Below are 10,945 nucleotides of genomic sequence, written 5' to 3'. Positions count from 1 at the left end.
AAATGACTGGCAAGGTTTCTGTCCCCTGACTAGACCCTGATGGCACAGGTAGTTCTGGTTAGGGATCAGAGCTCTCTGTGGGATCTTTGAGTCTCTTTCAGTTTTGCTTTCTTGACATCACAAAATTTGACAAAGGAATAAAGCAGAGGTGGTTTGGGCCTGACGTATATTCCAGGCAAGTGTCATGCACAGCTCCCATGTCTGAGCCTAAGTAACACATCTTCTCATCCTTGCTTCTGATGTTTACCCTCTTGAAACTTGGCTTCATTACTATGAAATATATAGACATAAAGTGTATTTGCAATGGCATAAATGTTCGTTTCTCATTAAACCAAATGAAACACTGACTGGAAAATGTCACAAAACCCAGAAAATATACAACAGAAAACTATACTAGTTCAGTTAATTTCCTTCTGTTAATTTCAACATCATTGAAATGTCCTGCAGCAGGGCCAGTTGTAGCTGAAGGTCACTTTCAGTTTTGATAATGAAAGAACGTTATCTATGAAATTTCTGTTGCATTTGCTAGACAGGAGGCCACACCTTCAGAGCACCCTCTGAATTCAGGGGTGGGTGGGAACCTTTCTTGGGGAGACACAACCAAGGCAAACGTATGCAGATGACCACACTACCAACAGTTCATATGCGTGCAAAAGCATTAAAGGTGGCTGTTTGAGGAGAATTGCAAAGAAACATTTGGATCTCCAGGGCCTGCAGACAGCCTCTCCAGTGTGAACCCCTCTGCAGCTGTGAACCTGGGCAGATGAAGGAGGACATCTACTCTCATATACAATTTATACTGGCTGATACTTTTCATCTGTTGGGGAAATTGACCAATTTCCCACAAGAAAGCAGATATCCATGGATCTCAAAACTATTTGGGTATCAGAATCATGAGGGGGAAAGTGGGGCTAAACCTACATTCCCCCTGAGTATCTCACTCAGTTTCAAAATACAAGGGGCAGATTCTAGCTGACCATTTAGTTCAATTCCTATCATATTACAGTGTCACCAGCTAGTTAGCCACAAATCAAAGGGCAGGATATCACTTTGGAAAATGCTGGTAAAAGTGTTACCATGAAATAAAATATCTGACCATTATTCTCTTTTGAGTCTAAGATTATAGACTTTCAGGTAACAGAAATAACTCCATACCACAAGAGGGCGCCATTGTCACAAAGTTCTGGAGCTGCTCTTGGCTTTCTTGTTCGGTGCTATAATAGCCTAAGAAATTTTTGAGACTGATTTTTTAAAAAACATGTTTGGGGTGGGGGGAAAGACATGGCACAAGGCCCTAAGATTATGGAAGATCCAAAAATTAAGTTCAAGGAGGAGCCAGTACAAAACAAGTGGAGAAAGAGATTCTGAAAGGAGTATAGACATGTCTATTTTGATGCTTTGAGAAGGCTCTTAATATTTCCATGTTGGAAGAACACTTATAATGATATGCTAAGGAAACTGGAAAGTAAAAGTTCAATTAGACCTTGGAAATTTTCATTTTAACCAGTTGAAAGAAAATACTTGGTGGATTCTTGCTTACAGTCCGAGACATTATGGGCCAGGATGTTGGCTAATTGGCTTGGTGGCAGCACTCATGATGTGGTTAATGGGCTCCAGTTTCCACTTCCATTAAACAAGAGCAGTTGCACCAAATAAGCTGTCAGGGAGAATCTATGGTCTTAGTGGTCAATGCTCTGCTAATAGCATTTTAGGGCTTCAACTTGTGGGAAATTGGTAGCTTTTTTGGAGGGTTAGATAGATAATACAGTCACATAATAAAAAATCAGATAGATATTCAAAAGTGTCCATTGGGAACGCTGGCTCATGTCTCTCCTTTCAACCAGCCCCCACCCCCACCCTGCAGGTTTCACTTTTATATCTTGTGCATTCTTCTAGTGTTTTGTTATATAAAAAAAAAACCTAACAAAATCCTTATTCTCTCTGCTTTCTGTCCTACACCTAGTGGCACTCTCTCCATCTCAGAAGGGAGAGGGTTTCCTCGCCCTGTTTTACATCTGCAGAGTATCTCATTTTCTGATGGATACAGCGTTGTTTACTTCTCCACTTCCCTCTAAATGGACACAGGTCTTTTACTATCTTTTACTATCACAAACAATGTGGCAGAGAAAGAGAATAACCCAGTACAAGTGTCATTCTGTACTGGTATGACTGGAGGAAAAATTCTCAGAAGTGGGGTTGCTGGGTCAAAAGTAAATGCATTTGTAAGTTGCAATTGTGATGAAATTGCCCTCCAAACATGTTGCAGGACTTGGCTCTCCTCCCAGCCTGTTTCAGAGCCTCCTTCTCCAGACTCCCCAGGAGAATGTCTCATCCCACTGTGTTTATTTTAAACTACTGTTGAGGCCTTACTACCGTGTCTGATAACAATCCTTATCACCCATCACTGGGTGATAGAAGTGTTTATGACCCTAGCCCAGGCATGATAGTGTAATAACAAGGTGTGTGAATGATTAATGTAGTGGGGTCATTTATCAGGTTTTATGGTGTTAATGTTTTCTGATCCTTGCATTGCACTTTACGTGTTTATGGATCTGAATTTCTGCTGCCTTAGTTTATAGCTTAAACCTTCTTCTGCAGCTTGAATTTCCCCCCCCCCATGCAATTTTATGCTTCACTAGACTGCGAGTAAAACAAAGAGAGTTTGAGTTGCACATCTGGAGCATTTCCATTAGGCCTCCAGGCCTGACCACCACTGTGTGCAGCCCTCAGGTGGCAATGCTGCGGGCCAGCTGACCAGCGCCTGGTGGTGGTCGTGGGGCACTCCTTCCCTCCTGAGAAATGGAAGCTTTGTCTTTGTGCAAATGCTCCAGCTGTGGAAACTCTGGCACCGTTTTAGGGATTAATGGCGTTTCTTGGCAATGGATGGGAAAGGCAAACTTCTCTGCTACACAAGGATTAAGTGTTAGACTAGAAGCAAACTGTCCCCAGACTCTGCAGTGAGGTTATCTCCCAGAGAACATTCAGACAGTTTCCCAATAGTGCCCGTGCTGGCAGCAGCCAACGTTTTCTAGTTAGTAAGATTACATCCCATCCGGCCAGCACACAGAGTGGTGCTAAATTTCTTCTCTCTGTCTCTCTCCCATACACAGAAACACACACATACTGACTCAATATCTGACAGAAAGAATGGACAGAGCTGATAAGCAGACCAAGGAAGCATGAAGAACATTCTAGCACAACCAGCGTCACATCTACTAGTATCTGGAAGCCAGAACATAAGCCATATCACTTGCCCTTTCCTGCATCTGGCTGGAAATGCTGCAAATAGAAGGAAACATTGAGCAAAATTCATTAGCTAATGAGGACCTTAAATGTCAGTTTAATAGCAGCATTAATAATAAAGCAAAATTTTATTGGGTTAATAGAGGTTAAGTGGTAATATTAGTAAAATGGTCATTATAGATTTTCTTCTTTGCAGGCGATGAACAGAGCCTTCTGAAAGCATGGATTATGACTCCCTCCTCCGCATTCACTATTTCTTAAAAGAGCCATTTCCAAAGGTTTTTAAAAATTATGAACATTTTTTGCAGGGCCCCCTGTTTAAGGCAGGAGTCCAGGAGCTGTGTCTTTAAAGAAGCCCTTACAGGGAACTCTGTCAGTTGTTCAAGGCTTGCTGCCAACAAACAATTGAGGTATTTACCAAGGGTTTCCAAGAAATTGCTGCAAATTATATGAAATGTTATACCTGTAACAGGCGTTCAATATATTAAGAACAGGAAAAAAAAATGTAACGCGTGTGGGAACAGAATTACAATTTGCGAGAAAGTGTTCAGTAACGTAGGTTCATGCATGAAAACAGAAAGGAAGTTAGATGATGTGGCATGTCTGGACAAATTTCTCATCATCTGTCTAGAATCACTGAGGAGAAACTTCTAGCATGATCTAGTGCAGGGGTCCCCAACCCCCGGGCCACGGACCGGTACCTGTCTGCAGCCTGTTAGGAACCAGGCCACACAGCAGGAGGTGAGCGGAGGTCAAGCGAAGCTTCATCTGCCGCTCCCCATTGCTCACATTACTTTCTGAACCCCCCCACCCCCCGCCATCTGTGGAAAAATGGTCTTCCACGAAACCGGTCCCTGGTGCCAAAAATGTTGTGGATCGCTGATCTAGTGGAAAGACCCATTTAGAGACAAGGAAACTAAGACACTGAGGGGTCTGCAAGCTTGTCCAGGAGGGACTCCCTCAGTGCAAAAGGAAGCCCAGACCCCACACTTGGTGGGAGTCCCTGATCCAGCCCAGGCCCCCGGGGTGGGGGGGAAGGGTGTGCCTTTAGGAGTCTTCCTCATTGAATAACTCTGTTTATCTGATTATGGTTAACACCACTCCTTTTTTAAATGAGAAAGATGGTTAATGACTCCCTCAACTTAACAGAGAGGGCTCCATGGAGGAAAGTTCTTTCCTCAGTTTCCTCAGGTGAAATGCCTATAGAATCTGATCAACCGGACTTCTCACCTTTACAAATAAATAAAGGAGAGGAAGACATGGGGAGTGAGGACCTGCCTCGGCCTTGAGGGGGTTCTGGGGAGGGTGCATGTGTGTGCACTGGGGGCAGGAGTCTCAGATGCATGCTGTCTTCCCAGATCCTTGCTGGTGTTAGCTGTATCTGGGCAGGTGGGGCCGGCCTCTGGATGGACCTCCACGCTGGGCTTTCTTGTCTGTCACTTTCTCTGGCTATCACCGAAGTCCTTGGTTCTGGGCATTTGCCTCCAACTGTGAAATCCCCCCATGTAGGAGAATTCTGCTTCCTGGTCCAGGCCTCTGAGGGGGCCCTTGCTGGGATGCTTGTGGATCCCTCTCCAGGAGAACTGCCTCAGCCAGATCATCCAGCTGTGCAGGAAATTTCCCCTCCTTTCTAACTTCTAACTTCCTTTCTGGGGCACATTGGAAGCTGCCCCAGCCCCAATGTGAAGGCTCCTGGAGCCCCTGGCCAACTTCTACAGGACCCTGCCCTCCCTCTTCTCCTCCTGCCCTCCCCTAGCCTGGCATCCCCTACTTTTCGTGGGATGACTTCACCTGTGTCATAGTCTCCTTGACCCAGGTGCTCTAAACCTTCAGGTCCAGTCATTATGGAAAATAGGGTATGCTCTCTACATTATGAAAGACACACTCCCACTGAGTCTGCAGGTATGCAGGTGAGGCTGCTGACCTAGGAACTGAGGGACACCAAGGAGCCAGGAAATGGAGGAGGACAAAACATTTAATTGCCATCACACATTTATGTACTTTTTATTAGATTTTAGTCTAGATGAGGAAATAGAGAAGTTTAAAGCAGGTTAGCAAATATTGAAATCATTATGTCATGAGATTGAACATCTGTATCTTGCTAGATTTGTGCTGTATAGAAATCACTTTGAATTATGGGGCTGTTGCTGAATTTGGGGGATCTGGTGACTATTCGGCATTTGTGGCTTATGGTCTTACTGGAAACCCCTTCGGGTGATTTTCAAGTCTTTAATTCATGTTTACATGTACTGTATTTTTCTCAAGACCACTGTTGGAATCCTGTGTTCACTGAATAATGTGTATTTTATTTTTAGATGTGGATCACCTCCTAGGGAGGGAGCCTGTGGGAACGTGGGTAATGAACTATTTCTGACATAAATCACAAGAGCCAAAGAAAGTGCTGATATCCAAAGAATAAACAAGAGTGACCACCATTCAATTGCAGAGATGATATCTCTCCCACAAGGTGGCACTTTAAATTGTGTAATATTTCAATCTTTTGGTCATCTTAGCAATGAAGAAAGATCCAAAGTTTACCCTAAGCATGCTTATTTTCTGTCCCTAATTCACGGGTTCATTTGATTAAATGAAGGGAAGCTGTCAGGCCCAGGAAAATACTTTGCTCTCTGGGAGTTTCTTTAAAAAACCCCAATACACTGATGACAAAGTAATAACACTAATATTTACATAAACATTTGTTGTATGGGCACTTCATCAGCTTTTGTTACCTTAGCTGTGTTTTGTTTGCTTTTGTTTTTTAAACAAAATGCGGAGCTTCCCTGGTGGCGCAGTGGTTAAGAATCCGCCTGCCAGTGCAGGGGACACAGATTCAAGCCCTGGGAAGATCCCACATGCCAGGGAGCAACTAAGCCCATGCACCACAACTCCTGAACCTGTGCTGTACAGCCCGCGAGCCACAACTACTGAGCCGGCGGGCCACACTACTGAAGCCCAAGAGCCTAGAGCCCGTGCTCCACAACAAGAGAAGCCATCGCACTGAGAAGCCCGCACACCACAAAGAAGAGTAGCGCCCACACACCACAATCGAAGAGTAGCCCCCACTCGCTGCAACTAGAGAAAGCCCGCCCAGCAGCAAAGAAGACCCAACGCAGCCAAAAATAAATAAATTTATTTTAAAAAATAAGAGGCTATGTGTAAAATTTAAAATCCATCATAGAGAATCCGGTTCTCAAAACCTGTCTTTAGAAATCCATGGCACTTTTATGGACGGACTATGTTAAAATATTGACAAAGATTCAGATTAGAGATACTGACTGTCCACATAGACTGTAAATACATTACCTACCATTTCTTCAACATCTATTAAATGCGGGTAGTGTTAGGAGCTTGGACATTAAGTATAGCTTTTTTTTAGCTTAGAAACTAGTGGCAGGGAACAAGGTAACTGAATTCACGGTTCATTCTCCAAGCGTGCACGTCTCAAACGGCTCCTGAACTGTTTATTCTATACGTGCTCGCTCCTACCCACACAGCGGCGCGAACAAAGATACAGTGTGAAATGGGCTGACGCAGGCAAGGTAGCCGGTGAGGTCCGCCTGGCTGAGGGGCTGGGCATGGGGAGTGGGGGTTTATTTGAAAACAGTCTATGCAGGAGGAACGAGTGGTTCGTGGAGAGTTGGCGGACCAAGAAGTCCCTTCTTAAAAATCCCTCCTCAGATTCACGCTACCAATGCATCTTGTAGAACTGGACGGCCGGCAGGCACGGCCCCTCCGAGGGGATACCCTCGGGCCGGTGCTGGGCGCCGCTGCTGGGAGTCCGAGCGCTGGCCGGCGGCTGTGTGGTCGCCGAAAGGCTAACAGGCTGCCGGGCGCCGCGGTCCAAGCCCCCGCCGGCGCCGAACCCGGCCCCACGCCCCCTCAGCCCAGGCGGCCTGGCCGCAGACCGCGCGGGCGCGGCCGGGAGGGGCGGGGCGGGCTCCGCGCCCGCCCGAAGGGTTGATTTTTTTTTTTTTTTTTTGGTCAAACTTTGGCCACGTGAACCGCCCCCCATTCACTTTTGCGCCAATCGGGCGACGCGGACGGATCCCGAGAGGGGCCAGGCTCCGCCGCCGCCGGGGCCGCTTCATAACGCGCCGTGCGTGACGTGAGGCACTCCTGTTGCAATGGCGAGCTAAGCCGGAGGATGTGCTGCGGCGGCGCCGGCCACGAAGAGGACCGGAGCGGGCGCAGCGCCAGCGGAGCCGAGCCAGCTGAGGGACGCGGGCTGGGCGGGACGGGGGCCCGGACTCGGCTGCCACTGCCGTCGCCGTCGCGCTGGCCACTTGCCCCCGAGCGCGAGCGGGAGGAGCCGCCGCCGCCTTGCGCCCGAGCCGCCGCCGGCGCGCGCCGGGCATGGTCCCTTCTTAAAGGCACAGGCCGCGGCTGTGGGGGTGGGCGTGCGGAACAAAGCGCCGGCGCGGGGCCTGCGGGCGGCTCGAGGGCTGCGATGGGCACGGCGGGCCCGCGGCGGCCTCGGCGCTGCCCGGGCCGGGCTTCGAGGTGCTAGGGCGGGCTGGCCTCCGCGGGCGGGGGCGGCGGGCTGAGGGCGCGCGGAGCCTGCGGCGGCGGCGGCGGCCCGGCGGGCGGAGCGGCGCTGGCATGGCAGTGCGCGGCCGGCGCGCCTGGCTCAGCGTGCTGCTCGGGCTCGTGCTGGGTTTCGTGCTGGCCTCGCGGCTTGTCCTGCCCCGCGCCTCCGAGTTGAAGCGAGCGGGCCCACGGCTCCGCGCCAGTCCCGAGGGCTGCCGGCCTGGGCAGGCGGCCGCGGCTTCCCATGCCGGCGGGGCGCGCGGGGATGCGCGCGGGGAGCAGCTCTGGCCGCACGGCAGGGCCCAGGATGGCGGCCCGCACGACAGCAACTTTCTCTTCGTGGGAGTCATGACCGCCCAGAAATACCTGCAGACCCGCGCGGTGGCTGCCTACAGGTGAGACCCTGGTCTCCGGGCACCGCCTCCTGCATCCAGCATCCCAGCGGACTGCCCAGCGGGTCTACCCGTGGCCCGTGGGATCGGGATGCCCCGCGGGCGATGTCGGACATTGGCAGCAGAGGTCAGAGGCGGGATGGTGAGCGCAACGTTCAGAAGGAAGGACTTTGGGGTCAGACGGACCAGGGTGGCCCCTCTGGGTGTGGTCCTCACCCTGACTTTCTGTAAGGGACTTCATCTTTTCTCGTCCGAGTCGTCGCCTTTGTTAACTGAGCCCGAATGAACATTTCCCTCGTAAGGTTGTTGGGAAAACTTAGAACAGTACTTGTGATAGTGATGGCAGTGGGGATTACTATTTGAGTCTCTGAAATCTTCACCTTTAGCTTTGTAGAACTAGAGCCGATGTAAGTTAATCTAGTTAGAGTCCTTCCACTTGTAGGTTTCACTGTTGGAATCATTTCGGTAAATGGAAGCGGGTACCCACTGCATACTCAGCCCCACCAGTCTGTTGAATAATTGGAAAGAGAACCTTTGGGAAAAGCAGTTCCTGGCCCATGGTAGATTTGGTGTTAACTAGCCCAGTTGAGTGATGTGTGTGTTATTTGGTGTCTGGGCCCTGGTTGGCCATATGAGTTAGAAAAGTGGCTGGAATCATGTTCAGGATTAACAAAGGGATTTAGCCAAAGTAATCTTTAGAAGCGAGAAAGAGAGATGATTTTGGAATGGCAGATTTGTATTGGAATGAATTTGAGGTAGAAGAGGGATGTAGATTCAATAAAGGGATATAATGGAAACCTTTTATGTGTGAAGTACAGAAATGCTTACTCTACAGATAAGATTTGGGATTCATCCAGCCACAGAGCAAACCAATGCGCGAGAGGTCATCTGGGAATGGACTCTTAGAGCAGTCATTGCTGAGCAAGACCAAGCTGGTTGCTGTTGGTTCTTAATTTATAACCAGTATCTTTATAACTTCAGCTTTTAACTCTAGTTCTGGTCTGAATTTTCAGGCATTAAATGTTGTGAGGGGAAGAACATATATGGATCTCTCTTCCTTTATGGGGGGAAGTAAAGGACTGAAAAGGAAGATGAAAGAGCAGTAGAGAATGTCTGCCCTTTCAGTGCATTGATTCCTCATTCCTGTGTGTTTCCATTGGGATCTTGTTTAAGTCCAGAGCCCAGGTTCTGCCAGCAAGGGTCCTGAGTGCCTGAAAAGGTTAGAAAAGGTAGCATAAATTTGACCAAGGTCGTGATTTGGGAACCCGCAGATCAAGGTTTTCTCCCAGATCTATCATGAATTATCTGGAATTTTATACGAATTGTGCTTTTTGTTGGTTTTTTTTGCATTGAATTATAGTCGTTTTACAGTGTTTCAGGTGTACATGTGCTTTTTGAAAAAAGAAATGTCTGCATCAGAAAATGAGGATGAGCTGTTCACAGCATGATTTTGAAAGTAAATCTACATGACTCCAGTTTGGTGACAAGTCCTTTGAAATCACAACTTTGGGACAGTTACCAAAGTAGTTTGTTCAAATAGTAAATGGTGTGATTCCCTGCCCCCCAAACAAGTACATTTTCATAGATACCAAATCAATATATACAGACTAGTAGGGGTCCTGGTACACCAGCAATACTCAGAAAATGTATGGCAAACTGGACCTACCATTTAACACTTGGAGATGATCTTTTCCCAAAGCCCATGCTTGAGGCTCTACTCTTGGCCTCCTTTCCAAATCTCCTACCTCATGTTTTTTGGATGTAGGATTTTATCTCATTGTTTATTTTCTTTAAGGCAGTTAGGGAAAAGTAGAAACACAATTTGCCCTCTGACTCTTCTTTGTGGCAACTCTGCCTTTTTGATAAAACCCTTACCAGGAAATGGTGTATACTATTTAGTAATTCTGTCAGCTTTCCTGCATACCTTTTCTTGTATCTCTCTGATCTTAAGGAGTCATATTAGTTGGAGCCTGGAGGTGGACCTGCTTTGCTGGTTAAGGTCCTCTGCTTCTCAGCCTGTCAACCCTGTGTTTAGACTGGCTGCAGGAGATGGCACAAGACGATTTTAGACTTAAGGAACTTTGGGGGAAGGCCAGAATTGGGATGGAGGTTATGATTACGGCTTTGCTGTGCTTTGCAGCCTGGGCCAAAAAGTCCACATTCAGCTCTTAAATTGGAAATTTCATGCAGTATACAAGTTGGATTGAATCTTCTAGCACAAGGTAGAACTCTAGTTTGGCACTGAGTTTTACATCTCCCTTGAAAGGCAGATTCACTCTTTAGCTTAGGAAAAAACCTCAGTGTTTTTTGTTTTTGTTTATTAAAATAAAATTATTGTTTGGCTTGTGGGTTGAAGGGGATGGCAGTGTTTTTAGTAAGATGGTACTATAATGTACTTTTATGCTAGGATATTGAAAATGTCAGAATTCAGATCTAGGGACTAGAAACTGTCTGAGACCCAGAAAGGAGCTAAAGCCTTTGAAAAATTCAAGGAGATACACCTGTCTGCACTAAAGTTGGTGCACTTTAATGATGGAAGTGCCCATCATTACTGACTTTTACTTTTCAGAACTGCCATATGCTTACAGTGGGGGAGAGGGATCACCAAGAGATGTTAGCAGTGCAGTGACAGCTGAAAGCAGGCAAGAAACAGATTTTAACAAGCAGGCAAAACAAAACTCAAAGTGTAGCCCATCAGAGACAGGGCAAGGATAACTCCCTCATAGGCACTGAGCAGATACCATAGCTGTTAAGTTGACAGGAGTGATCCTGGTTCATCAGAA

General features: G+C 47.5%; 1 protein-coding gene across 1 annotated transcript in view; it reads left to right on the top strand.

Annotated features, from left to right (window-relative positions):
• The first annotated feature begins 7,805 nt into the window (after positions 1-7,805).
• The window catches only part of CHSY1 (chondroitin sulfate synthase 1), an 82,742-nt gene continuing 79,602 nt past the window's right edge, over positions 7,806-10,945 (top strand). Inside the window, exon 1 of the mRNA XM_032621620.1 lies at positions 7,806-8,165. Coding sequence (XP_032477511.1) covers positions 7,843-8,165 — 323 coding nt within the window. The 5' untranslated portion in view covers positions 7,806-7,842. The remainder of the gene's footprint in view (positions 8,166-10,945) is intronic.

Source organism: Phocoena sinus, chromosome 2 (genome assembly GCF_008692025.1).
Source record: "Phocoena sinus isolate mPhoSin1 chromosome 2, mPhoSin1.pri, whole genome shotgun sequence".
NCBI lineage: Eukaryota > Metazoa > Chordata > Mammalia > Artiodactyla > Phocoenidae > Phocoena > Phocoena sinus.
Note: the sequence above shows the minus strand (reverse complement) of the source record. Positions and strands in the feature narration are given on the sequence as shown.